A 27,990-nucleotide genomic window follows, 5' to 3' on the forward strand; every position below is an offset into this window, starting at 1 on the left:
TTACTTCATATTTCTCTCACAGCATGGAATTCAAAGTTGTGAAATATGCCTGCGACTTGGCTTGGATTTTTCTCATCTTCTACAGTACGGGTTTTCGGTGCTCGACTTCTGGGTACTTAGATACGTGCGTATATGACGAAGTTCGATAGATTGCGGGCGAGAAAACAGTGATTCTTGTGAGGAAAGCCACCACTAAAAACAGGCGGCTTGAGATACACCCAGTAAGCTATTCATACAAGAGCTTAATGAGATTTGACCGAAGAATTCACTCACAGACATTTTTCAAATTCTGCTTCTTTCTTAATGATGGTAAAGGCACAGACTCTGCAGGAGCTTCCCTTGATGAAATGTTCGAGCGCAGAATACCCGTCGTTGACGCACTGCACTGATCGAAAGTTCAATACGGGATAGATGCGTAACTTATTGCAATTCTTGAATACGAGTAGGTTCAAGTAGGTTGAAGTTTTCACACAGTGAAAGTAAAAAGGTCGTAGTTGACGCTGAAACTCCGAGAAAATTGCTTACAAATGTCAACATGAGCATCATCTGAAAGGCTCTGATATCCACTAAAGGTAATTGCCAAAGGAAAGATCCTAGCTTTCGAATTTCCTGAATTACTGATGCATACCAATCGCAGAAGTCTGCAAATCCCTCAGGTGGCTCTAGGGCTTACTTGCGGTTAGAATACAACTGTCGTGTGCATACAGCAGCCGCTTCCATAGTGACGAGTGAGTACGACGCAGCAAAGGCTTCTAGCGCGCAGCACATTTCCCTGATATTGAATCTTTAGCGATTCGTCATCGGTTCTCAAGAGCGCCATCCTTCGTTTCCTCAATTCCCTTCCCCTGAAACCACCTCCGACACGATCTATACCCATCAGTACCCTCGTCTCAGGCTCTTTTTCTTTCGAACTCTCTTCCCAATCATGGCAGCTAAGGGAAAACACGGTAAAGTCCTCCTGTCCTCCATGTAAGTACATCGTCGGATCTTCTGCTATACGAATGTCCTCTCTGACAAGGCATAGCCTAGCTTCGTGACGTACTACGGTCGGAATCATGTAAGATTACATGATTTCCCAGTCACAGTCATCGATCTATCCGGTATTTTAATAATCAGACTATATCAAAGAACCATCTTTGAAGCCACAGACAGCAGTCCAAGCCATTTCCTGCGAACCGATGGTTTCAGGACTGATGAATTCCTCGTTGCGCAATTCCAAGTCTCAGCTACAGTCATGGTCAAGAGCTGTGCTGCGTTTGAGGAGATTTACCAAAGTAAACAGTGGTCTGAATTTGATACTTCCTATATCGATTTGACTGCTCGGAGTCTCTACCTGTTGGATTCGTTTTTCGAGTTCTCCACGACTCACTCAATGGTGATGAGTATCTGACATCTGTCACGCTTGTCCAGGTCGAGAGCGGATTATGGATATTATACAAGCTTTCAAGTGTTCCAAAGAGAAATTTCGACATTGGTTTTTCGAATGGCTAGCTTCTATCGAATTGCCTTCTTCCATACCTCTGAATCCCGGTTCGTCTGAGGTTGTCAGTAGTCTCTGCTCTCAATTCAACCACCAATCCTCAACCATCCTCAGCTCCACGAACGCGATCCCTATCCCACTTTGTTTCACTAAATGTCGGCCAATCCTTGTCCGTTCGCTTCACTAACTCTACGAAACAGTCTATCTCCGTCGCATCCTCTCCCGGTCAGCCTACTCTTCCGCTAGCTTCTCCCCTCGCTTCACCGCACGTATGACACACCCATCGAATGCTAGTCCGACTTTTACACCCTTATGACCAGGCGCTGTATCTCGCATCTCCTCACCAAAAGCAAAAACAAAGGCTCTGACTCTGACTGGGAGACTCTCCGCAAGATGTCGTAGCTCAGCTGGGTGCATAGCGTGGATGACAAGGTCAGACGGAAAGACTGGACGGAGAACACGGTTTGGAGAAAAGAAATGGAAGTTGCGTGGTTACAGACGGTGATTGGGGTTTTTTGAAGGGGAGGTAAAGAGGCTTGGGGACACGTTTTGGGAGAAGCCGGTTGTGCGGGAGGGATTGCAGTGGGCTTTGAGGAAGGTTTGGTGAGAAGGTATATCCACGAGCTTCTGCAACCTAGCCTCAAAACCTGCTGATGCATATTTACAGCGATTTCACCTAATAATCCGTGTCGAAGCATACTGGGTCGAGAAAGGTGAAGGTATACCACGAGATTTGTGGGTCAAGAAGACAGCACGAATTGAAGAAATTGACGAGATGAGGTTACGAAGTCTACTAACGAGGAAGATCATAGCATGGATGGTCTTCTGACGATGGTGGAGGGCTTGGAGGTTGAAGCTGCTAACGCCGTGGACCCGGCAGGGCTGACTGCGGAGGAGGCGATGATCAGGGCTACGGGGAGAATCTGTTGTGGCAGGACTATTTGAAAGTTTAAATTAGAAACCAGAGACTGTGTGCAGGTGTCTTCCTACTATGTGACTCGTTACGGCTTACAGTATGCAAGGTCCCTTGGTCATAAGATAATCAAGCGAGGTGTTTTGTTCTGGCTAGCTGCGAAGTAGCAAGCAGAAACCACCGCTTCGGTTTCAATGTTATCCTATGGGGTTAGTAGAGACTCACCCTCCAAGATATTCAATATTTGGGAAGAGTGAGTACCTTCTTGTCTGCTTCAGGAGGAGACTATGAGATTAGCCTTTGGGCCGAAGAAGCGACTTCGCTTAGCTTTAATTGTTTATTTATTTGCCGGACCGAACCCCCCCGCCCCCCACCCCAAAAAGAACGCCAAAAAAGATGAGCCTGACAAACGAATCACCGGGAGATGACAGGCTTGAATTTACCACAATCATACCTACAACCAAGCTTCGGTTTACAGCTATGATAAAGCAGATCCCGGATTCCCCACAAAGTTTTGCCTACCAATGGGCCGATACACCTTTTGCCCTACCGATGGGCCAAAGTTAGAGGGTGCAAGTACCATACCGATCGACTGCGCCTCTAAACCATCACCCAATATGGCAAGCAAAGAATACTACGGCAGCTAGACACTGCATTTTTATGTCTGTTGTATCTATTCTCCAATCTGTTCACCTCACCTCTGACGAGTCGCAAATTCTTTTTGTGGAAGTTCATGGCCACAGCCACTGGCAGGAGGGCGCTCCTCACATACGTCTCGACGAAGATGGAACTCTAATAATCCGACTAAATCGCCCCATCTCGGAGGATGCCAAGCCAGTGCTGTTTCTTAGGGCCGAGGGTTTCAAAATCCGCGGTGTCGTATTGGCTCACTTCAAAATATCGGCTGAAGTAATGACCTAGCGCTCCATCGTGATCGCAACAACATTTGACAGACACAACTGGAAAACTTGTGCACCTGCGTTCATCGACTTGGAATACTCCAACGTCATGACCGTGGAGATTGTTTTGCGTGGACTACACGAATGTTTCGACGGTCAGCATACCCTCACACGTGCTAATGTTGAGCAAGTCAGAGATATCCTCAACGCTATCAGAGGCAAAAGGAGAAGCTTAGACAATGATTTTTCGAGTGATTCGCATCTAGAGACATGCGTCATGTCATCATAGACGACAAAGCTTCTCGTCAGTCCCTTGTAAAATTATGTTGCAATTTCAACCACCCTTATGCAACCAAATTCATCGAGGCGAACCTTGGTGTCAAGAAGTCCCCGAAAGCCATCTTCGATCATCCTCCTAGCCTTGTTCCTTCTTCACGCCAACTGTGAGAAGCCGTCATCCTTCACCGTCATGTCCCGCCTGACGCATACGCCTCTCTGGGGTTTTCAAAAGCTTCGTGAAGCTATACGACAAGCCGATGGAATTTTGGTTTGAGTTCTATACGCTCATGACGGCTGATGATATAACCCGACTCACTTCGAAGGTGAAGGACCCAAGTACGGCCTGGGAGAGACTTCGTGCAACTCAGTTCGTGAAGTTCGCAAAGGAGGTTGACGAGAAGGTCAACCGGAAGTATTGGACTGAGAAGATTGTATGGAGATCTGTAATGGAAGGTGCCTGGGTGCAAAGGGCAGTTGTACCTTATGACGCTGAAGTGTTGCGAATGGGGAATGCTTTCACGTTGGATCCATACCAGCGAGAGGGACTTCAAAGCCAATTGAGAAATATCATTAATAAGGTACGTCAGCAAGTGGTCTTTAGTGTTCGAGTTCTCTTTTAGACCACAGAACGTTTGCTAAGAAGAATCACAGAGGTTTCATCCGATCACACTTGTAGAGGCATACTGAGCAAAGAAGGGTGCGGATGCGGGCAGGATCGTGCTTCGTGGGCGAAGAAGATGGTCTGCGACCAAGAGATGAATGAAATGAAGCTCGTGGCCACGGGAAGTAGAGAAGAAAACGCTGCAATGGCGGGGCTTTTCCAGATGATGGAAGTTCTCCAGCTTTAAGCTGAAAACTCTCCTGATCCGAACGAATCGACTCTGGAGGAGGTTATCATGAAGGCAAAAGCTGACATGCAGGTTGAGGATTGATGACATGCAGTATTTTGCTAGATATCAGGCCATACATGTAGATTTCATTCTGCAACAGTAGCCTAAAATTCAACAGGAGATCATAAATACCCTTTGATATATATTACTTGGTACATTTTCTCTATTGCTTAATGATCAGTGACATCCAGCTGCTCGTATACATTTTAAGTAACACATGTTCTTTGAAATGGGTGAGACCCGAGACTCGGTGGACGTGCCTCTGTACGTTGCATACATGACTTTGAAGCGGCCGGCGGTGGGAAAGGCTGAATATGTATTATACTGAATAGGTCGAATCAGCTCCGAATAGAGTCTGGTAAGCTTAGGCACCTTGAAGAGAGTTACACTAGCCATAAAATGAATATACACATTAGGGAGAAATAAATGTTGTTTCAGCTATTCCGATTCTGAGCTGGTTTGAATTGCGTTGCTGGAAATGAATATTGTATGGCTGGCTCCGTTGTACTGATGATGAAGAGATGGCATCCGAGGAAGCCGAGCTTCGATATCGACGACATAGAGATAAGAGAAAACAATTCTTGTGTACTTATTCTGATAGCAGACTCAGGTAAAACTCCATCCCAGGGTATTCCATCACAACGGCTGCTATGTAAAATATCTACCGAACGCCTTCTTTGGGCATGCAAAGCCCCGTAATATACCACCTCACTTCCCCTTCCCTTTCCCCTTGCCTTTCCTCCCAGCAGGAACTTTCTCAGGCGGCAGACTCAACGTCCCCCCCTCAAGTTCCCCCTTCTCCAAACCCCCAGCAGCACCATCCTCTCCACCTTGCTCCTCCATCTCCCTAATCTTTCCCTCCGCACTAATACTAAACAACAGGTCCCTATTACTCTCTTTCAACTCCTCATTCTCCTCCCTCACCCTCCTAACCTCCTCCTCAAGCCCCTCCATCCTCTTATTCACATGCCCAATTCTCTCCATCAGCCCCTCAGAGACCTTCTTCTCCTCCATCAGGCTCTTGCCGAAGCCACGGGCGATCTCGCCGCTCTTCTCGGCTTTTCGCTTTTCGCGCGCGAGGTCTTTCTCTAAGTTGGTGATGATTTCATCTTTGAGGGTCTTGTTTTCGAGGGAGAGGGTGCGCAATTGGTTGAGGGCTTCGTCGGCGCGCGATGAGGCAGAAGCAGCGGCGGACGAGGCAGCTGAAGCCTTGGCTACTGCCTTGCTGACTAGTTCTTCGAAGTAGACACGTTGGCTTTCGAGCTGGCTGGTTAGAAGGTGGGTATACTCCATGCCAATCCTATCTAGTTTTTCCCGCGGTACCATATCTTCCTCATCGTTATTGACATGACCAGCGGCCATGTGACCTCTTGCGGGAAGTTCAATGACTTTGCTATCGCCTTTCCCGCGGATCAGGCGATGAACCCACATATCACCCGCGTAGTCCCAGACATGCTGTGTCTCGATCTCGAGGGCGAAGTTATGCGCTGATTCCTTCCAGTGGTCTTTTGCGTGACCACCTTTGTAGCGGCCACAACCCACGCTGCCGCAGATGAGACAGATCCACAGATCGTCTGTGGAGTCACAAACGCTACAGAGAGAGGCCTCACCACTGCCGAAGGGAGGGTTGTGTAGGTCTGGCGGATATGAAGGTGAGTTTGGGGAGGTGAGGGAGAGCGATGGGTTGGTGTGTCGACAGACCGGGCAGCCGCTACCACGCCATTTTTGGAGACAATCACAGTGGAAGACGTGCTGGCAGAGGATAGTGAGGAGACCGGTCGTGTCGTCCATACGCTCCAGACAAACTGGGCATGTGGGGAGTTCGACCAGGTTCGGTGTTGGTGGAGGGAATGGTCTAAGTGAGGACGCGGGAGTTGAAGAGGGTGTGAAAGGATCATGAGATAGCTCTGGGAAGCTGGTATTGGGATTTGAGGAGTTTGGTGTCTGGAAAGTAATCGACTTGATGAAGGTAACATGACAAGTTTCTGGCTTTTGATATGTTAGCTACTAGTAAGCAAATGCAGAACAACAAACATACCTCCATACTGTTGAACACCTTCCCATCCCACTCCTTCCTCCACCTCCTCGCCACAGCAGCATCCCTAAATTTCATAAGAACCAGATACCGATTCATCCTCCCTGTCATAACCATCCTAAAATGACTGACTTCATTTCTCGTCTTCTCGCCCACGAAGCCAAGGAAATCATTCGTAGTAAGATAGCTGGGAACAGCCGGAATGCACAGCGTCGTGCAATCCTCCTCCTCTCCCACCGAGTGTCCTTCCTCATCAGCCTCATATAAGTCCTCTTCTCTCACATCCTGCGTTGAAGTCGGATCTCCATCCCGATACAGATGTACCACACCCCACCCAAGCTCCGTATTCTTCGCTCCGCCCTGCTCAAGAGGCTTATACAGTGCCTTTGTGACTTTGCCCAACGAACCCACAGCTTCCGGCGCAAGACCGGCATTAATCCCATTCCCAGTCCCATTGCCAGACCCAACGCCTCCAACCGCAGAGCTACTCTCACCCCTCCTATGTTTCGGCCTCTCCATCATATCTAGACCCTCGATCCTCACACGCCCAAACCTCCAATCTTTGACCGCGGTTTGCAGATCTGTGGGGACACGAATCGGGTTCGGGGTCGGGAACTCGAGGGTTTGGTTCGGGGAGATAGTGGTGCAGTCTTCAGATTCTGGGATCAAGGGCAAATGACCCCGCACTGCTCGAGCACCGCGGTCGATTACACCTCCTGCTGCAGCAGTGGTTTCGTCACTCTCTCGAGCTCTGATCGATGTATTCTGGCCAAGTGATACGGAGCCTGGACTTTTCGTTCGTGTGTTGAGTCGAAGGTCTTGCCTGACAGCTTCGTGGGCTGGCCACTCTTCTGTTTGGAATATGTCACTGCCAGGAGGCGGAACCCAGATTGCTCTCGTGAGCCCTTTTTGTTCTTCTATCGTTTTAGAACGTGGTGTGGTATGAGCTGTAGATTTGGATGACGCTTTTGTCGCTTTGTTCTCGGTCTTATTAGAGGGATAGGGATATAGTTCGAATTTCAGATGGTAGAAGTAAGATGGCATAATTTCAGTGGAGCAGCTACCTTGCGTACAGTATGCCTCATGACGAACGTTAAGAGTAGTTTTGATAAAATTCTAGACGTTTCTGCGTGGCGCGTTAATAAGCAAAAATCCATGTGGTTTGGAGGGAAGTGTGAAGGGGAACACTGAAAAACACCGAAGAAGTATCAGCCTCGTCTAGCCTCACTTTATAGTCAGAACTGAAAGGATATCTGTACCTTCCAATCACCGTACAGACGTTTAAATTAGAACATCATAATATATTGTCACATCACAAAATGTCAATGCCATGGTTTGAAGAGTCCGAATAGTTATTTTATTGGACTATACAAGTATTTCCTTGTGCACATACCAGTGCAACGATCATGCTTATGTACGTGCCATGGTTATCCCCCAAGCCATACCAAACGCCACGCAAATCGAAAAGAAAGAGAAAGCCCCAGGCCCTTATTGGCCTCCACGAAGACGGAGTACCAAATGAAGGGTAGACTCCTTCTGAATGTTGTAATCGCTCAACGTACGGCCATCCTCCAACTGCTTACCAGCGAAAATGAGTCTCTGCTGGTCGGGTGGGATACCCTCCTTATCCTGGATCTTGGACTTAACATTGTCAATTGTGTCCGAAGACTCAACCTCTAATGTAATGGTCTTTCCAGTCAAAGTCTTGACAAAAATCTGCATACCACCACGAAGACGGAGAACCAAGTGGAGAGTCGATTCCTTCTGAATGTTATAGTCGGACAAAGTGCGACCATCCTCGAGTTGCTTGCCGGCGAAAATAAGACGTTGCTGGTCGGGTGGGATACCCTCCTTGTCTTGAATCTTCGACTTGACATTATCGATGGTGTCGGACGACTCAACCTCCAGAGTGATTGTCTTTCCAGTGAGTGTCTTCACGAAGATCTGCATACCACCACGGAGACGAAGGACCAAGTGAAGAGTGGACTCCTTTTGGATATTGTAATCAGACAGAGTCCGGCCATCTTCAAGTTGCTTTCCGGCAAAGATCAGACGTTGCTGGTCAGGGGGAATGCCCTCCTTGTCTTGGATCTTCGACTTGACGTTGTCGATAGTATCAGAGGATTCCACCTCAAGGGTGATGGTCTTTCCAGTGAGGGTCTTTACGACTAAGAAGATGTTAGAATGTGATTTCAAAGCGAAGTGGCGGAAGTGACAACTTACAGATTTGCATACCGCCACGAAGACGGAGGACGAGATGAAGAGTAGACTCCTTCTGAATGTTGTAATCTGAGAGAGTGCGACCGTCCTCGAGCTGCTTGCCTGCGAAGATCAAGCGCTGTTGATCGGGAGGAATTCCCTCCTTGTCCTGGATCTTGCTCTTGACGTTGTCGATAGTGTCCGAGGATTCGACCTCGAGAGTGATGGTCTTGCCAGTGACTGCGAGATGATGTTAGCATGCGCTCGTGTTGTTGTGCAAGTTCAAGCCAAGTTTCAGTGGCGTGGCGTCACACGAGGCTCTCTGAGATAAGGGAAACTCACGAGTCTTGACGAAGATCTGCATGGTTGCGGAGATTCAGATGTATTGGGGATGTGGTAGATGATGTTGATTGAAGAGGTTGACTTGCGAGTTGGATTTGTTCGAGAAGTCGAAGATGGTTTGTAGAGAGAGGAATGGGCGGTGTTGGGCGAGAGTGGTTGCTTATATGGCGCGGCGGGGAGACTAGCGTGGGGCGCTAAGAGGTCGGAATTGGCAGGCTGGCAGGCTCTGGCAGGTGCAGCCTGATTCGATGATTCACCGCGGCGAGCGAGGCAGAGGGAGAAGCAGGACAAGGAAGGAGGCAACGGCAACGGCAACACTCGTGCGAGCGAGACTCTGCGCTGCGTGGAGCGGAGGGATGGCGTGGCTGTGGCAGTAAAGTGAAGTTAATGGCTGGAGCGAGAGCAAGAGCGAGGAGGCGGCCTGGCGGCTTTGCTGTTGCTGGCTTGCGTGCTTGGGGAATTGAGGGAATCACCAGGAAGCTTCGAGACTTGGCTACTTGTATGCTATGAACATTCACATTTTACCTGGCCATTCCATGCCATCATGTATTATTCCGGGACAGCCTCATGCACAAAGGATATGATGTCGCTGCACTGTGCTGACCTGTCCCAATATTTTGTCATCATGTCTCTTTCTCCAAGTCTGATATCGACCCATGGGGCATCCCATCCATCCATCACCTCCCCGCAAAGATGAACCCACCGAGCCCACCGAGCCAAGCGATAAGGCAGCGGGCAAGGCCGATTCTACTGTAGAAGATGGCCCACTTTGACCGCTGCATGAACCTGAATGGAAGTGAGCCCTCAAGGTGATCTCGACCCCACCTCCTTCAACACGAGACCTGGAAGCGTTGGACGATGCGATGCACCCAACTTCTACGTAGCTTAGGTGTGATTGAGGTCGCCAACCGGCATCCTGTCTCGGCATCGTCTCGAGTACAAAAGAGAGCCGTCGAGTCAGTTTGCATCCCCCCCAAAAAGGCAGGAAATCCTCTCATGCTGCACTCGCAAAGGTTCATGTCATGTCCATGTCGGTGCCGCCGACCTCCTGCGTCATCAGCGACAGAGATTGCGATTACGAACAAAGCGAGCAAAGCAGGAGGATCTTGGCGAAATGCCAACGGTGACTAAGGTACCTCAAGGTACGATTTACCCGGGATGATGCCGACCTCGGAGGAGTCACGTGCAAATACCGACTGTCCATTCAATTGGAATTGGAAAGCTGCAGGTGGACATGAGGTGGGGGAATTCTGAGGGGCAGTCTTTCAGAGGGTCTGAGTGCAACTTGGTGGTGATGAGGTTGAATGTGGCCATTCTTGGGCTACTGCTATCTTCGATGTAATTCAAATCCTTTCTGTTTCAAAACTGTCTGCGTGAGTGTGTCCACTTTCAACTCAACTCTAGGTAGGTACCTACCTGTTCATCTTCACAAGCCGCAAGCGAGAAAGTGCACATCTATGTCTTCAGATAAAGCTCTTTTATTTTGACCGAGATTTATATCTACTGGCGCCATATCGTCGTGTGCATAGCCATACACAGTCCTCTTTCCTGACAACTCAAATTCCCCAAAACAGTGGTTGCAAAGCACACCAAGCATCCTTCCGGAGGCAGTTTATCCATAGGGTTTCCAACGCCCAAGATGCATGCTCTCATTCAATTCCAACAAACCCATCAAACAGCAACGTATCCTTCCAAAGTAAAGCCTTCCATCCGTAAGATAAAACATGACGTCCGTAAGGGCAATGAAAACGTAAACGTGAAAATCCTTGATCTCGTAATTAGATCCTCGAGTCATTCATACAGGTCTCCTGCCAAAGATAAACCATCGTAACGGGTCGTAAATATGACTTTCGCTATGCCCCATTCAAGCAAATTCAACACGTGAAATCACCCCCTCTTCCACTTCTTTAGCGAGTAAATGAAAATGAAAAGAAAAAAGTGCCCTCGCTGATGGCATTCCATACGCTGATGGTGGAATAAAAGAGAGTAAAAGATTTAGACTCAAACCAACAAAGGGAAAAAGATTCGTAACTATCAATATGGCCCCGTCGTGGGGCCCTCCACTCTATGGAGCAGTGTCGCTGAATTTGTACAGACGAAGTGCATCGTGGGTATATAGAAGAGTATTTTCAGACAAGGAAAAGACACTAGTTGGCTCGGATGACGAGTTTTGACAAGAACTTGTTGGACAAGGAGTCGAAATCTCTTCGGTCAAATTTGGCATCTGGACGAGTCTTGAGGTAGGATTCTGAGGCAGTGGTTAGTATAGGGTTATGTCTTATCAGAAATATTGTGGCTTACCATGCTTGGTAACGTGATCCTTCATCTCAGTCATTGCTTCGCAGACAGCAACGTTGTTGTTGAGAAGCTGTCCGTGTCTTCTTGTATCCCATTCAGTGAATGATGGGAGCTTCTGAGAGATGGCGTGGAAGAGTCCGACGATAACACCAACTGGAGTGGTCTCCATGTCGCTGCAGAACTTGTTGACAGCTGCTGCATCAGGAACACGGTAATGACAATCGAACTGCATCTCTTCCCAGACAGCGAGAAGGATGGAGGCAAGCATGAAAATTGTAGGCCAATTCTTAAGCCTGTCGCCACTATAGACACTGGAGTAGAGCGATGACAGTTCCTCAAGAATCTCCTTTTGCAGCTCACGCCACATATCTGCAAGTGCGCACTTGATCTGGAAGTTGATCATGACAGGCGCGATGATCTTTCCGTTGTACTTGGACTCCTCGTCATCGATCAAGCCCTCCATAGGATGTTCGTCACCACGTTGCTCGACCATCGTGACATGGAGTGTGAGGTTGTAAGCGAGAACAAGCTTCAGTGCTTTTCGGATGACCGGGACCTTCTCTTTCAAGTAGTACCGGTGGGCAGTCTTCAAGATCTCAGTGATGAACGGAGTACCCTCAAAGTAGTCATCGATGAACTCCTCGAATGGACCATCGAGATGCTTGTCGAGGTACTCAGACAATGCTTCCGTTGATACACCCTCTGAGCCGGCCGACATTCGCTCGGTACGGGTATCGAACTCGAGTGGCTCCTCATGCTCGGTCTCGATCCAGTCGACAGTGAAGCAGCTGTCATCACTAACGTATACTTCTCGGGCCATGATTGGGATGGCGAAACCATATCCGTGAGTGATCCAGATGAGCTCCTCCTTTTGGGCGAAGCCCTTGATGTTGTAGACAGAAACGCCACGGCCTGCATGTCTCTCATAGTCCGCTCTCCAGTCCTTCATGAAGTAACCGATATCCTTGATGTCAATACGTGTACAAGGTACCTGCCATAACCTTGCGTGTGAAGGTTGGCAACCAGCACATGGTTCTCCCTTGTCACATGTTTTCTTCAAGAATTTACATCTCAAGCATGCTCGCAACTTTCTGATCTCACTCGCTTGCTTCCTTTGCTCCGGTAATAACGGTCCACGTCTTCGTCCAACACGCTTCTCGGTATCCTTCTTTCCATTCGATGTACGGCGAATAACAGGCTTTGTGGCTTTGGCTGTAGGGCTCTTCCGAGGTGCCGAGTTTCTCCTGGCTGGAGGTGACGAGGTAGACGATGGGGTAGTTCTACTCGATGGTGGTGACATCTTGATCGGTACCGGGGCTACGGCAGCGGCGGGGCTGACGATCTCGTGGTTGTGATGATGAGCACCATCATGAAAGCAATTCCGGTGGTCATTATTATTGTTCAGATATGTATCTGATGCCGGGGAGTATGGTGAGTATGGGTATGAGATGTCCTCGAAGCTGCCGAACGACTCTATCGTATGCCCAGTGCCGTCCGACTGTGACGAGTCCGAGTGAGTCCGAAGATGTAAGGTTTGCCCAGGATTGAAGATTGCTGCGTTCTGTGCCTGCTGGTATGCTTCGAAATTGGGGAAGTGATCCACCGTGGCCCACCCGTTGTCACTACTCGAGCTCGGGAGTGACAGAACCTCCAGATACGTCCCAGTTGGCGAGTTGCTCCCTAAACTCTGACGTCCTATACTTGGTAACCCGTCGTTGGCTCCCGCGAAGTTCATAGCATTCTCGATTTCCTGCCAGTTTGCCCACATCGCTGCCTGAGCCTCCACCGTCTGTGGGAGTCCATTAAAAGGTGCCTCCATCTGAAGCCCAGCATCGAATGTGCCTTGAGTTGTTGGAAGGTGGTAGTCGAGGGGAGAGGTCTGGAAGGTGCCCCCAAAGGCATTGAATTGGCCCCCCATTAACGAGTTATCGGGAATGTACTGTGAGAGTTGCTGTTGAGGTTGCTGCATCGGCCAATCTGTCATGAGGGTTGGGGAGTTGATATGTCCAGCCTGAGGGAAGTGTTGATGGGGGTTGTGGCCCGGCGAAGTCTCGCGCCTCTCGTCAGCAGCAGTTCCTGAGGCCATATCGAGAGGCATAGGCCAGCTCGAGCGCGCGGCCATATTGGTCGTGAATGGGTATCGGGGGTCTCGAGGATCGAAGGTTAGGTCCAACAGACCCTCTGGTGTGAAGTCAAGATTCGAAGTCATTGTCGCGAGTTCTTTTTTGTGATCGGAATGGTCAATAGTATTGTAAGAAGAGGGTAGGTGACACCGCTCTTTGAGAAAGAGGAAGACCTCACGATGAAGTCGGTGAGAGGCCTGGCTGTTCGTGAGAAGGTTGAGGAGAGCGGCCGTCGAGCGAGCAGGCTCCACACAAGAAGCGGTGAGCAGAGGCCGGAAGAATCGCAGGGTGGGCACGAAGCTTGCCCGGACCATCCCAGCCCCGTCAAATCAGCGCCGGGTTTCTGGACACTCAAAAAGCTCACTGCAGGACGCTACTGCGCGACAGAAGTCAGGTGGCCAATGGCTGCGGAGGGGCGGGGGAGAGAGGGAGCAGCCAGCATGGATTTGCGCTGGATTTAGCGGACTGGGACGGTTTCGGGGGGACGTGATGGGCCACTGGGCCACTTTCAGCGAATACCAAGACCTGGGAGCAGGGCAGGCGAGCACTACGGACTGAGCAGCCTTTCAGAGAGAACTCGCCTACGAGTATCCCCTCTTGCCCCCTCTTAAAGCGTCGGCTAAGGCGTGGGGAGGGGCAGGGAGGCGCAGGGAGGCGCCTGTACTGTACTGTACTGTAAAAGGATAGCGCGCCCACTGAAGCAGATCAGATAGACCACTCACCACTGAAGCAAGGGATGGCAGGCTGGATACAGCGCACCAGCCACTGAAGATTGCAAGCCTCTACGTTCCGTGTCAACAGCCGAATCCCTCCTCTTGTTCATAATTTATCTACCTCCATGAGGTGCATACAGTACCTATGCTAGGTTTCCCGAAGAGAACACGAAAAATCCTGACATTGAGATACTGGCATTCTTACCCTCTGCTTGAAGTTGACATGGTCGTACAATACTCAATGTCCTGCTTACTACCTTACCTGTACTGCACAATGTCGTTTCCTGTCTTATCCAGAAGTAGTCCAGTCATCCCGAGCGTGTCTTGAAAACCTTGCAAAGAACCTGCCAGTGTGTGAAAATCTCGGTACGCCTCCCCCAAAAAAGCCAGACCCTGAGAGAATACCCCACCCTCCTTGCTCAGCTCTAACGCAACGCTGCATACTCGCTTGGCCAGATTATGGAGTGGAGTGGTAACTGAGGCAAGCGCGGGAGATGCTGTGATCGACAGCCAGGCGATTTGTACAGTACAGTACAAGTACAGAACCACCTTCGTTTCTCGTGGTGTTTAGAAACTTTCTCGATGATGGAAGGCTCCATTTTCTGCTCATCTTGAGGCGGTTTCCTCATGGAAGGCCCTGCGGCCATGCCTGATAGTCCTCGTTGTAAGTCTCCGTTTGTGCACGTCTTACATTCTGGCTTCGGATCGCCAACGGGAGCGAGCATCAACTCGATATCCTTCCTACCTTTCCGTATCCTCCTATCTCATCTGTCCTATTGACAGGGACGAGGGTCTTCCTGTGCTGCACGACTTGTCGTTGACGGCCAACGGCTGTACGCGCTGATGTCTTCGTGTACCCACGCACTGAGCAGTGGCCCTCAACGCCGGTGGAGAGAACCCCGCTATCTCGATCCTCCCTCCCCCCCCCCCCTTCCCGGTCATCCTTCATCCTTCACCAAGGCCTCCAGGGCCTCCTTCTTCATCACAGAGTTGCCGCCGTCGAATGAAACATAAACTGGGGCCAAAGCTACAGTATTCCGAGAGTTTGAGACGGCCTCTCAATTAGCCAGGCACGGCAGTGTATCATCATTCAATCACGCGTCGATAGCGAGTCAGGTTTGCCCCTCCCCATTCCGACTCTTCTCGTTTCACCCAAACCAGACGGGGAGAACAGGAACCCGTCTTGCACTGCACTGCACTGCACTGCACTCATCTCCGACTTGGGACCGCCGGCGTCATCGTCAATCGACGACCGACTCGTAAATTACTACTTCATCTTCGCCCGCAGTAGTTGCCTCTTTGGTGATCTTACCTGGCTGCAGCTGGCGCAAAAACGAGCTGCATGTTCAAATTCATGCGCTTGGCCGTGGATGCACGCTATTGGACACACATGATGCCTGGTGATGCAAATCAGCGCATACCGACATATTGCTCGCATACCCGGCTCAGCTTGCCTTTACCTTTGCCATTGCCTTTGCACTTGTACTTGCACTTGCACTTGCAGCTCACATTCTCACAGTCCCATGGCAATCTCGAGGCCTGGATTTTGTGTGACAAGTTGGCAGAGATGCCAGCTGCCATGTAATTTATCTGTTCAAGCTCTGAGTGGAATTGACTCCAACCGCCATTGCCCCTCTGCCCCTCTTCTTATCATCCTCGGCGAGCGATAACGTGCCTCAGGGATGGGGCCAGTAGTGGGGTGAACTGGTGAAGCAACGGAAGTAGTTCGGCACGGTTGGCTGCACAACACAGTGTACTGTGTTTAAAATATCTGTTACTCAGGAGACGATGTCTAGGAAGATGATGCGTATGTCTTGTACCTTATGCTTGAGGCTCCAAATTGTGCAAGAAAAGTAAAATGTCCCCAGATTCAAAAGCAATTGAGTGTCGCTTGGAAAACCGCTGATTGATCTAAGCTTCCTGGTGGGCCTGCAGGGGTAGTAAGGTAGGGTAGGTACCTGAGGAACAGAAGTGAGAGAACAACTTCTACAAACTCCTGGGTACTGAATTAGTACCTACTATCAAAGAGCTGAGCTTCTCAAATACGATGAAAGGTCAGAATCCATGCCAGACATGTGGAATACGTCGTATCCAATCTCAAAGAGAACTTGTAATGACATTCCACTTGAAAAGCGAACCCGCTCGTGGTTGCATTTGGCTCAAATGCTTTGGTGGTGGGGCATTTTTTAAGCGAAAAAGCAAGGACGGGAAAATCGAAATCGGGAAGTTCGCTTCACTTCCAACTGCCCTTGCTTGAATTTGTCCAACACAAACCCGGACAAAGAGAAGAGGCTCCAGCGAATCGAAGCACTCCTTTCCCAAAATGAGCCTCACATGACTTTCATCAAAGAAAGAAAACACCGCAAGGTTATCTTCAAGAGACGGACCATGGCTAGCTCATCATCATCCTCCTCTGCTGCACCGTCTGAAACATTTGAGCGTTTACTTTATGGTGACCGGGAGACCCGTCAGCCTGGATTCATCACCGAGGATCCTGCCCTTGCCGATTCTGCGCTCATAGACCCTGTCTCGGGAACCACGAGCTCTCCTTACACAATGTCAACAAAGACCGCTCGTACAAGCATGATTCCAGACATATTCACACAACTCCCGCTTTGTCGGGACGTTCTCATGACCCAAACGTCCCAAGTCCAAGATGAGACGATACAAGAGTGCCTTCCTTTTCTTTCTGGTCTGGACTCTGATGTGGAGTACAACGACTTTGGAGTGCCACGGCTCGCTAGAGATCGACACATTGCTTTTCTTCATAAAAGTTTGCGGAGGCTCCCAGCTGGCTATGTTGCCGCCGATGCTAGCAGACCTTGGATGTTCTACTGGGCTCTAAATGGGCTTGCCACTCTCGGAGAGGATATATCAGAATACCGAGAGAGAGTCATCAACACTGTCCGGCCGATCCAAAATGAGAATGGTGGGTTTGGTGGAGGCCATGGCCAAATGTCGCACCTTGCTCCAACATATGCAATTTTGCTTTCTCTCGCTATTGTGGGAGGGTCAGAAGCTTTCGATCTTATCGATCGTAAGAACATGTGGAAATGGCTAAGTGCTCTGAAGCAACCTGGTGGTGGTTTTCAAATGTCCATTGGTGGCGAGGAAGATGTTCGGTCAGCTTTTTGCCCCTTGCGGAAAATCCGCATATCAGTGCTAAACCATCGCAGTGGAGCATATATCGCTGCTGTTATCATCACACTCCTCGATATTCCTGTCGAACTTCACCCTGATTCACCTGCGTGGTCACGTGAAGGCGATACACTTCTCATGGGTCTCCCAGAGTGGATATCGAGATGTGAGTAATTGTCCTCTCATCCTGGCCTATTGTTTAATAACAATCAAAGGTCAAACATTCGAGGGCGGAATGTCAGCTCGTCCGGATGTGGAGGCTCATGGAGCGTACGCTTTTTGTGCTCTGGCTTGCCTCAGCATCTTGGGTGACCCTCATGAAATAATACCAAAGTAGATAACTTTCCTGCTTCATCTTACTACACTAACAAACACTATTCAGATACCTGGATGTGCCATTGTTGATTTCATGGCTCTCAGCCCGCCAATACGCACCAGATAGCGGCTTCTCGGGCCGGACGAACAAGTTGGTCGATGGATGTTACAGTCACTGGGTGGGAGGGTGCTGGCCCTTGCTTGAAGCATGCCTCAATGGGATCAGCTCTTCTGCGCAAACACTGTCCTCAATTACTGTTGATGGGAAGCTGTACAGTAGGGAAGGTTTGATAAGGTATATCCTGTGTTGCTGCCAGGACCAATCCAGGCGAGGCGGACTGAGGGACAAACCAAGCCAGTAGGCAGTTCAACATCGATACTACTAAATTTCCAGCTAACAGAACTCCAGCTCATCTGATTCATACCACACATGCTACGTTCTAGCTGGCTTCAGCTCTGCACAGAATGATTGGTATTTCAATCAAGCACCGCCGAAGGTCGGATCTGGTGGTCTTCTTACCTCGGCATTTCAATGGACATCCGAACCTATTATTGAAATGTCACAAATATTTGAAGAAGGTGACAGAATCGGAACTCTTCATCCAGTATTCGTCATACCCGAACGCACTGCTGAGGAGATGAGAGGTTATTTTGCCTCCAAAGGGGCTTTCTAATGTCGATAATGGCTTTCGGTGCATTAGGTTAGAACAAGTGGATTGGAAGCGTTACATATGGGCCGGTCGTGGAGACGGATCTTGAGCCAACATGGAAGCTTGATGCATAGATTGCGGAGTTTGGGGGTATTTACCATGTGTAGTGGCACGTCAAGCGAACCAGTTGCATTGCTATGCGCACAGAATGCTCGCTTTTCAATTCCACATATTTTTCCGGGTTCACAGCGTACTAGGGATTCGCAGCTAAGTCATTCAGTAAGGGCTCAGTAGGTGTTTTGGTATTACACGACTTGGCCAGTCGAGCCGCGTCCTTTCTTGTTTATTTCTTCACGGCCATGGATTTCTTCAAGAGTGGGGTCATGCTGGTGAGACGTTGACAGGGACATTTATCACGAGTCAAGTTTCTAGCAGGTTGATATTTGCATGGTCCAGGACCAGCTTCTGTATCGTGAGTTCACTACGTTGGAATGCCAGAAGCTGGAAGGAGTTACAAACGGAGGACGGCAAGCCACATAATGACGCTTGACAGTGACACAACGCCTATTGAAAAGTGACAGGTCGAATAGACGCTGTGCGAAGAAGATTCGGTGAGATGAGTCTGCGAACGTAATCAATTTTCCTTCCATTTGCATTCGGAGAAGTGAAGTTGATTACAGACTGAGACTCCTGCTACAATCTGCATGGTGTTTGCATACTTCTTGCAGATCTTGAGCGGTATTTCTAGATTTTGCTATGTTGAGTCGCGATGCTGTGGAGTTTTTGTATTGTGGGTTTGCTTGTGTGGTGGTCTCGCGCCAAGCGAAGGGCACTCAGCGGTTCAAGCTCGCGCCCCCGCTCCACTCCACTCCACTCCACTTCCCTCGATGATTTCAAGGTTCCATTGCCTTGAGCTGTTCGCCAACCTCCTCCCTCTCCCGCGGCGACATCAACAGACCATCGCCCTGCCCTGCAAGATCTCGGTGACCACAGGCGAAACCTTTTGATATATGCATCTCCGTCCCAAGGTGAACGTCTAGCATCACGTCTTCTGAGACATGTTCATGACTTTCAAAGTCAATTCCCCCGTGTCGTGCTGTCTGGGCTCAGAACTTTCTCACGCTGATTTAGCCCCGCATGAGCATGCAGCTGCAGAGAATATACCTCCGCGCCACTCCACGAATTGGAGCCCTTGTCAGACTGCGCGAACCACCGAAAGTTGTCCTCTGGAAATGCCCTGTCAGACGATAGGACAATGCAGCCAACAGATAGTGAGCCCACCAATGCCAGCCAGGCCGACCTCCTCCGAAGCGATCCCCTCCATGGCGGCAATGCTGGCGACAGGCGGTTCAGGTACCTGATCTAAGATCCGCTCCCAGGCGACAGGATGACGATGTCTGGGACCTTCAGAATTTCCTTTTCCCGGCGGAAGGTGACGGCAAGCCATCTGGAGGAGGAGACGTTGACCATGGGCCCGAGACTGGTCGTCAGGTATCGATTCCTTCTCACGCACTGCTTAATATACCGCTGCCGTATGCCTCTTTCAATTTTCACGGCATAAAGCCTTACTCCTTAAGTCCTCAAGCGCAATGCCAGCTCATCATACATGCGATCAAGAACCTTGCACACGGCTAGTCGTCGGTCTGGCTTGGGTTGCCTCGCCCTTTCTGGCCCTCCCACCACCGACTGGAGGGTAAAGTACCGTGAGATCTCAGAGCAGGCCAGCCACTCTTTATGCATTGAGTGGTTCACCGACTTCGTGTCAAGTCCTACTCCAGTCATTCAGTGTCCAACACGGTGGACTTCGCCATGCATAGCGAAACCGTTGTAGTGCGGGGCTGAGGGGACCACTCTCGCTCTCGATGCTGTACTTTAGCCAGTCCAGAGCTTCCAAATATGGTTCTTCCGTACTCATCGCTCATTTATGGCTCGCGTCAGTGGGCGAGTAGTTCTAAGTCTCTGATATTTTAGTTGCATCAATCCGGTGTCTCTCGATGCCAGTGCATTAGCGGCCAGCCCGTCGGATCTCCATGTCACCCCAGGAGCGAGCGACTTTCAAGTCTTGAAGGCCGTCCTTTCTTCGATGGAGGCAAGGCCTGCGTCTCCATTCCTCCTGCTGCAACAGCATGCAAATTTTGCCCGAGATCTATGGGACGGGTGTTGAGCCTTTTGCCACCGCTGCTGCATCGACAAACAGTAGCTGCAGACCAACCTGGAAAGGACGAATTGATACCTCTGACCCCTCAGAGATCATCGCCTAGTATGCGCTCCCATGTTGTGGTGGAGTAGCCTAATCTCGCGTTGAAAATATCAATTGGCAACCACGTACGCCAGCACTTCGATATGGGTCACATTTGAAGAGCCGCATCATGACTTGCATCTGGTTGAAACCTTCGTCCTATCTCAACAGCGCCTGAATAACTCTACGGGAGTCCAATCCATAATCCTTGTCTCACGCTAACCGTAGACTCTGCAATAAATCACACATGTCTCGCCGTCGCTGGACGAAAGTCCTGCACAAAGCCCTAGACACCCACTCCATCCGTCAGCCTTACTCTGTCAAAACCACGACGCTGACCATACAACACTGTTATCACCTACACTTAACAGACTGTGTGCATTTTTCCTTGTATACTCCAGGTTGGGCTCAATTGCATCAACGGCGTCGTCGTGGTTTGGGCATTCATCATCATCGGTACATCCTGGAACTCGAGAAAGTGTTCTCCCACACTCTCTACATCCACCACCTTGGACCTGTTCCTGGAACAGGATCTTGTCACACTTGATCGTTGGCAATTGACGAGTCACGATGGGCGGGTTTTATATGGCATATCTGGAGAGTACGTTGATCCACTGAATCGGAAAGAAATCTCCTCAATCCAATGGGTCTTGTCATCCGATTTTCCTTCCGGTCCCTTGTGTATCCCAGATCCTGCTGGAAAGGGGCTTTCCACCCCCACGATCTTGCACGTTGGCTCTCTCAAACTACCCTCCCGTTGGGCTGGGGTACTGGTTCCACCGCCCATTTTTGCACCATGTTAATGAATGTGTTTGCACATCAGTGCATTTTGTTATGCAATTCCTTACTATTCTTGGGACTTCATTTTTGTACAATGATTGTAACCGGAGCAACTACTGACAGCTCGGCAGGTCTTTGCCGTCGTCGAGGCTGGCGCGATCCCTTGTATGAGACGTACAGGAGCTCTTCTGGCTTCACATGTTTGGTTCTCGTCAATGGTCGGGAATACCAGACGGACTTAGCATACGAATCCGATGGGCTGGCTCAGGAGAACGCAGCTATGCGGGCGTTCATGGTGTGCCGTAACTTCTCTGTGAATGGAGGTATGCTGGCTCGCAATGGTGTGGTTCAAGGCCTTCCCGCGAATGAGAGTGGTGGTAGACATCGTAGAAGCCGGGGTGGTCGAAGCCATTCTGTCAATTTAAGCAGCAGCAGTTCCACAACGTCATCGGAATAGAGGGCTAAACTGATACGTCTTCCGGCAGCTAAGAATTAGCTGTTGAGCATACAGGCTGAGCCTCTTGGCCACCAACGATATGCTGCTCGGTTCTGGGGGAAACCTGCAGCAACGCAACAACGAATTACGACGAAGACAAAACAGCGACAACGCTATAAAAACGTTGCTTGACGATTCTACGACTCGATCTTAATGACGACTGACGACGATAACGACCGATTTCCCTTCCACTACCTTTCAACCACCAAGACATGATTGCGGTATGGGGAAAACAGCACCTACCGCTGGAGATCAGAGGCAACTCGACCCACAAACTGTCTTTACGGAGGCTGTCTACGAATTGTGCAGTTGCAGATATGGTGTGTTGGAACGTGACGGCGGCTTGAAGATTCTCCTTCTTCGCGAATGATGCATTTAGCAAGCGTGGCGGCAGTATTACTTTCATTTTGGGAATGACAACCCACGAGTTTCTTTTCTCATCAAGGGGTAAGGAAATTGGGTAACCGGCAACCCATTGGGCATAATGGACGATCAGACTTATGATAATGATGACCTGACGATGAAATAAAAGCACTTGAGATACCCTATGAGGTAGTTGCTCGGTAGTTTGATAATACCTCTGATATAGAAGTTCCCCGTGACTGTGTAACGGTTGGACAGGAAGACTGGGAGGACCGCCGGGACGGATGTGGCGTCGAGTGCAAATAAAGCAATCTCGTACAAGCACCCCCCCTCACTACTCAGCCACTTCGAGCTTTTCTTTCAACACTCGTGATGGCCATACGAGGGGGTTCAGGGCGTCCCTCCATCGTATCACAAGAAAAGAAACAAGGCGATAACCACCCCACGCGTCTGCCAAAAGAACAATGCCGTATCGCATTGCGTCCAAGCCTGACACACAAGGAACAGGCGCTTCAAATAGACTTTTTCTCCCCACGATGATGATGCTGTGTACCAGCTGATCAGAACTCGCTGTGGGATCGTGGCTTGCGCTCATTGTGCCATGAATATCCGATCGTTGTAGCCTCATCCTCGGTCTGCCTGGAAACCGTTCTGTACCTACCTGCCCCCGGTGTCTAGGTACCGTCGAGTTCTAACTTCTCAGTCCAAACAAGCGGAGCATTATCCGAGCACTCCCATTATTCAATCGATCCAGAACGTGAAAATAAACAGATTACGAGGCCAGCCCTTCAGCCTCGTGCAGCAATCAAAGCACATCTAATTTTGCCTTCCGTCGAGCTAGGATCCACTAAACTGCAGAAAAGGGGCTCGCCGACGGGACCTAGGCGAGAATATTTTGGGACCAAGACCAAGTCCAGGTGTCCTCCTCGACCCTCCCATCCTCCTTCCAACCATTCGATTTTCTACTTCGAGAAAACTGTACAACAAATTCAATCACCCACGACACTCGTTGAACAACAGTAACTCACTGTCCAACTTGACTTGAAGGAAACCAGCAACCAACGCAGATACTCCCTGTTACGCAATAAAGCTTAACACTTTCAATCGTCACTGTGGGGTACTTTCTGCCCTTCGAACTTGCACACTCTCACAACATCAACCTCCGCACAACTCAAGATGAAGGGCAAGTCCGAGGGTGAACTTTGTACTGTGGATATATGGCTAACTGCTGGTGTAGCCCTTATTCTCGTTGGTGGCTTTGGCACCCGTCTGCGCCCTCTCGTACGTTACCCCCTAGCCAGCTAGCAACTTCATCCTCGGATGGTCAACGGCCTACCGCAGACACCCAGAACCTCAGAATACCTTCAATGATTGACGGAACAATAGACCCTCACCCTCCCCAAGCCATTGGTCGAGTTCGGCAACAAGCCTATGATTCTGCACCAGGTTGAAGCTCTGGCAGCAGCTGGCGTCACAGATATCGTACTAGCTGTGAACTACAGACCCGAGATTATGGAGAAGCATCTGGCAGAAGTGAGTGTTGCACCTCCCCTTGTACCTTCAGCAGGTACTGACAATTTGCGCTCCTAGTACGAATCCCGGTTTAACGTCAAAATCACCTTCTCTATTGAGTCAGAACCCCTTGGTACTGCAGGCCCCCTTAAGCTCGCAGAAGAGATCCTTGGAAAGGACGATACCCCATTCTTTGTTCTGAACTCCGATGTTATCTGCGAATACCCCTTTGGAGATCTCGCCGATTTCCACAAGAGCCATGGCGATGAGGGTACTATTGTAGTCACAAAGGTCGAGGAGCCCTCGAAATATGGTGTGGTTGTTCACAAGCCTAATCATGCTTCGCGGATTGACCGATTCGTTGAGAAGCCCGTTGAATTCGTTGGCAACCGTATCAACGCCGGAATTTACATCCTGAACCCAAGCGTTCTGAAGCGCATCGAGTTGCGCCCTACCTCTATCGAGCAAGAGACCTTCCCAGCCATCTGCGCAGATGGTCAATTACATTCTTTCGACTTGGATGGCTTCTGGATGGACGTTGGTCAACCAAAGGATTTCCTATCTGGAACCTGTCTTTACCTTTCCTCGCTCACAAAGAAGAGCTCGAAACTCCTTGCTTCTTCCAGCTTGCCATACGTACACGGCGGCAATGTTTTGATTGACCCCTCCGCGAAGATTGGCAAGAACTGCAGAATCGGGCCCAACGTTACCATTGGCCCAGATGCTGTCATTGGTGATGGTGTCCGCCTACAGCGTTGTGTCATTCTCGCAGGATCGAAGATCAAGGACCACGCCTGGGTCAAGAGTACCATTGTCGGCTGGAACTCCACCGTAGGCAAGTGGGCACGATTGGAGAACGTTAGTGTACTGGGAGACGATGTCACAATCGGCGACGAGATCTACGTCAACGGGGGAAGCATCCTGCCACATAAGAGCATCAAGGTCAACGTCGACGTTCCTGCGATTATTATGTAAAACTACAATACAATCTACAGTTTCAGCCACTGCCAGTTTCGGAAGAATGCGGCTATTAGAATCGCATCTACCACGCCTGGAGCATGGCTTTTCGGCTAAGTACAATTTATGGTACCTGGCTGTGTAGTATTATTGAGGGTCGTTATTCGGAGCAATAGCATCTTCTCCCCTCCTACTCTTCGTTTTTCGGATGAAGAAAGAAAGCAAGCCAGAAAGAACGCAGTCTTGGTGGGACAATTTCGTGTTGTTTGCATGCGATGGCGTCTATGGCTTCATGCATGCAATTTTGAGCGCACTTCAGAAAATCAAAGGAACTATGGGCATGTCGTTTTAGTTTTTGATCTTATTTTGGCGAGTGGCTTTCTTCACGGAAAGGGATTTGGTTTGGGCTGTTCTCTTTGCTGGCTGATGGATTTGTTCATTCTCCCAAATGCCCTTGGGTGATGGATGGGCATGATTATGTTTGTAAATGCATTCTAATCTTAGATAATAAATCTTTCCAGAACAGACGTGCTTCGACTGATTCATCCTTGCCTGCCAGTGATATGCAACTCACTAAGAATAAGCTGAGATTCCATTGTTGACTTCTCTGGCTCATTTCATCGCTTTTCAGTGACAAATAAACCCTTGAACTTCCGCTCAGCACAGGATTTAGACCAGATCGCCTCGTTGTAAGCAAACTCACACTTGCCAATGAATATATTTGCAGAGCATTCCTTTGAAATACTGCGTCTCCAGCTCGAAAAAAGCCTGGACAACCAGAGGTGGTAACTTTTGGATTCGGTGCTTCCCACATCAGCTTACAACTCAACAGAACTTAATCTAGGCCCTCAATTGAACGCAACACACACAAGTATGGTATAAAAGTACTACTTACTTTGCTACATATCTCTATCTTTTACTCGCCTCGTCTAATATGAGAAGGCCCTTCTCCAGGTGGAGGACCAGATTTCCGACCCATTGAAGCTTAGCCCATGAAGAAGGACCGAGCTGCAATTTACCCCAGAAAAGTAAATAATACTCGCCACATCTCTCCATCCCTCCTTTCTAAACCACAATTCATATCCTCGCCGCAACAAGCTTCGTAACTCTTCCAGCACAATGGGGTTACCACCATGGGAGACGAGCGATGGTCAGCTTTTTGCCTTGATTACTGGCGCAAACAGGTAAGAAGTACAGAGCCCGATATCCAGCGGGGTCCTGCAGCAGCTTCATCCTCCCCTTCAGGATCGACAGCGCTGAATCACCAGAATTTGATGCAATTGAGCTAATATATTACCAGTGGTCTAGGCTTTTCCATTGCAGCCCGCCTCATCGACGAATTCTTCACGTCTCCCTCAACCAGCCCGAATAAACATCTCATCCTCATCCTCTGCACGAGATCACCTATGAAGACCCGATTTACAATTTCACGTCTGCGCGCCCACCTCAGAATACAAGTCGAAAGCTCCCCGTTCGCAAAGAAGCAGAGAGTGAAAGCCAAGGAGCAAGGCATTGAGTACAAATGGGAGGACATGGTACAGCGAGTCCATTTCCTGGGCGTAGAAATTGATCTCTGTGATCTGCGTAGTGTGTATGCTCTGGCGGACAAGCTGGTCAATGGCACGGTTGGGAGTCCGGATGCAACTACAATGGATGGCGGTAAGCTCCCACACGGATCGCCTGGTACGGCGAGCTACAGTCCGGATGTAGAGCAGGATAGATGGGCGCTCAGCCAGAAGCCCGGATCGATCGGCTCACAAAGGTCGTGGGGTTGGGGATTGAGCGGGATACGGATCCCCAGGCTAGATGCTATTATCTTGAGTGCTGGTATTGGTGGCTGGATAGGTCTGGACTGGCCATTAGCAATAAGAACGGTTTTGTTCGACACGATAGATGCGGTTACGTGGCCGATCTACAAGAAGTCGAGTTTGGGGGCTCTGGTCCGGACATCACATTCAACAGACGATGCTAAGCAATCGTTGCTAGATGATCAAGAGAAATCACTCGGGCCACCACTGGGAGAAGTCTTCTGCGCAAACGTTTTTGGTCATTACATTCTCGCCCATGAGTTGATGCCCCTCCTCTCACGACCCACATCGCCCAACGCAAAAACTTGTGGCAAAGTTATCTGGGTCAGTTCTATTGAAGCTGTGGATGATAAATTCTCAATCGACGATATTCAAGGCTTGGAATCCGACTCGCCATATGAGAGCTCGAAGAGAGTTATGGACTTGCTTGCTTTAACCTCGAAGCTACCAGCTACGCAACGACCATCGGCACCATTCTTTGACTGCTCGAAAACCACAACGGCAAAGAAGGGATCATCGAAGAACGGTGAACCTTCATTAAAGCCCGAAATGTATGTGACCCATCCAGGTATTTTCGTGTCAGACATAATGCCACTCCCTGGTTTCCTGGTCGTCATCTATACATGGGTGTTCTACATCGCAAGATGGATAGGAAGCCCTTGGCATCCTATCATACCATATAAAGCGGCAGTCTCTCCCGTCTGGATTACTCTCACTGGTACCGAAGAACTCAATGCTGCCGAAGGAGGTGGTTTAAAGAAGATAAAGTGGGGATCAGCAACCGACACGAGTGGAGATGAACGGGTGATGAAGACTGAGGTCCCTGGATGGGGTTGGAATGGCGACATCGAGGACACTACGGAGATCAAGAATAGAAAAGGGAGGAAGAAGGATGCGGTTGACTTGACAAAAGAGAAGAGAGAGGAGTTTGAGGTTACTGGAGCGAAAGTTTGGGCAAAGATCGAGGGGATGAGGAAGGAATGGGAGGGTGTGCTGGGAATCAATGGCAGAAAATAGCAATGGTCTCTTGACTGATCGTGCTTGTAACTATTGATTGTAAAGTAGGGCATAGCGATGGATATCTACAGATATTTACATGGGATAGGCATATGTGCTGAGTTACTCGATGTAAGGATATTAATAGTTACCTCTGTATCACGTGAAGCCAATAAGCTAATCTAAGACTAGAACGATATCGCTGACCTATGTCAAGGGCAGTCAAACCTATCGACGAGGACAAACGTTTCTTTCTTGACTGAAGCACTATTCCCCAGCTTCCACTTTCTTAAACACAGAGCTAAACCCGCCGATCCCGCAACGTTCTTCCCTCCATCAAGAAATTCTGGTCCAATTTAACGCACCTATAATCATGCTAACTGGGACCCCAGTCACCAGCAAGTGATTTCGAGAGCAGTGATGTTTCGGTTTCTACGAGTTCCGAATGTGTGCGAAGGAGAGGACAAGTGCATGCTGGTGGAGATGAGGAGAGGTGGTGAGCTGGCGACTAGATGTGTGAGGTTGAGGTGAGTAGCGTTTCTATTGTTTTGTATTAGTCGTTTTG

General features: G+C 49.5%; 7 protein-coding genes across 7 annotated transcripts; 5 read left to right on the top strand and 2 right to left on the bottom strand.

The window, feature by feature from the left end:
* Positions 1 to 411: 411 nt before the first annotated feature.
* On the top strand, positions 412 to 1,029 carry ONS95_009240 (uncharacterized protein; the record flags this gene model as incomplete). Its single annotated transcript, XM_058502819.1, has 4 exons — positions 412 to 452; positions 684 to 728; positions 791 to 969; positions 1,025 to 1,029. The coding sequence occupies 4 exons, from the start codon at positions 412 to 414 to the stop codon at positions 1,027 to 1,029; spliced, it is 270 nt and encodes an 89-aa protein (XP_058361749.1).
* A 2,829-nt stretch (positions 1,030 to 3,858) lies between these two features.
* Positions 3,859 to 4,258, top strand: ONS95_009241 (uncharacterized protein; the record flags this gene model as incomplete). Its single annotated transcript, XM_058502820.1, has 2 exons — positions 3,859 to 4,149; positions 4,223 to 4,258. The coding sequence occupies 2 exons, from the start codon at positions 3,859 to 3,861 to the stop codon at positions 4,256 to 4,258; spliced, it is 327 nt and encodes a 108-aa protein (XP_058361750.1).
* A 618-nt stretch (positions 4,259 to 4,876) lies between these two features.
* On the bottom strand, positions 4,877 to 10,480 carry ONS95_009242 (uncharacterized protein). The gene is made up of 4 exons (XM_058502821.1): positions 9,038 to 10,480; positions 8,720 to 8,935; positions 6,500 to 8,664; positions 4,877 to 6,450 (listed from the first exon to the last, which is right to left on the bottom strand). Exons 3-4 carry the CDS (start codon positions 7,538 to 7,540, stop codon positions 5,170 to 5,172), a joined length of 2,322 nt encoding a protein of 773 aa, XP_058361751.1. The 5' UTR covers positions 7,541 to 8,664; positions 8,720 to 8,935; positions 9,038 to 10,480; the 3' UTR covers positions 4,877 to 5,169.
* A 29-nt stretch (positions 10,481 to 10,509) lies between these two features.
* ONS95_009243 (uncharacterized protein) lies at positions 10,510 to 13,656 on the bottom strand. Its single transcript, XM_058502822.1, has 2 exons — positions 11,339 to 13,656; positions 10,510 to 11,285 (listed from the first exon to the last, which is right to left on the bottom strand). Exons 1-2 carry the CDS (start codon positions 13,542 to 13,544, stop codon positions 11,185 to 11,187), a joined length of 2,307 nt encoding a protein of 768 aa, XP_058361752.1. The 5' UTR covers positions 13,545 to 13,656; the 3' UTR covers positions 10,510 to 11,184.
* Positions 13,657 to 16,505: 2,849 nt separating this feature from the next.
* Positions 16,506 to 18,298, top strand: RAM1 (CAAX farnesyltransferase (FTase) subunit beta; the record flags this gene model as incomplete). The annotated part of the gene is made up of 5 exons (XM_058502823.1): positions 16,506 to 17,293; positions 17,348 to 17,475; positions 17,525 to 17,642; positions 17,692 to 17,982; positions 18,034 to 18,298. The coding sequence occupies 5 exons, from the start codon at positions 16,506 to 16,508 to the stop codon at positions 18,296 to 18,298; spliced, it is 1,590 nt and encodes a 529-aa protein (XP_058361753.1).
* Positions 18,299 to 23,328: 5,030 nt separating this feature from the next.
* Positions 23,329 to 24,639, top strand: MPG1 (mannose-1-phosphate guanyltransferase; the record flags this gene model as incomplete). Its single annotated transcript, XM_058502824.1, has 4 exons — positions 23,329 to 23,335; positions 23,390 to 23,433; positions 23,539 to 23,685; positions 23,743 to 24,639. The coding sequence occupies 4 exons, from the start codon at positions 23,329 to 23,331 to the stop codon at positions 24,637 to 24,639; spliced, it is 1,095 nt and encodes a 364-aa protein (XP_058361754.1).
* A 1,101-nt stretch (positions 24,640 to 25,740) lies between these two features.
* On the top strand, positions 25,741 to 27,446 carry ONS95_009246 (uncharacterized protein; the record flags this gene model as incomplete). Its single annotated transcript, XM_058502825.1, has 2 exons — positions 25,741 to 25,805; positions 25,922 to 27,446. The coding sequence occupies 2 exons, from the start codon at positions 25,741 to 25,743 to the stop codon at positions 27,444 to 27,446; spliced, it is 1,590 nt and encodes a 529-aa protein (XP_058361755.1).
* Positions 27,447 to 27,990: the final 544 nt, after the last annotated feature.

Source organism: Cadophora gregata (genome assembly GCF_030347475.1).
Source record: "Cadophora gregata isolate MNR1 chromosome Unknown scaffold_3, whole genome shotgun sequence".
Classification (NCBI taxonomy): Eukaryota; Fungi; Ascomycota; class Leotiomycetes; order Helotiales; family Ploettnerulaceae; genus Cadophora; species Cadophora gregata.

Bases quoted from the DNA above. Each gene is read 5' to 3' on its own strand.
- ONS95_009242 (XM_058502821.1), bottom strand. From the start codon at position 7,540: ATGCCATCTTACTTCTACCATCTGAAATTCGAACTATATCCCTATCCC. The intron at 6,451-6,499 runs GTATGTTTGTTG...ACATATCAAAAG, and splicing joins AGGTGTTCAACAGTATGGAG to CCAGAAACTTGTCATGTTAC.
- ONS95_009243 (XM_058502822.1), bottom strand. From the start codon at position 13,544: ATGACTTCGAATCTTGACTTCACACCAGAGGGTCTGTTGGACCTAACC. The intron at 11,286-11,338 runs GTAAGCCACAAT...CCACTGCCTCAG, and splicing joins GGATCACGTTACCAAGCATG to AATCCTACCTCAAGACTCGT.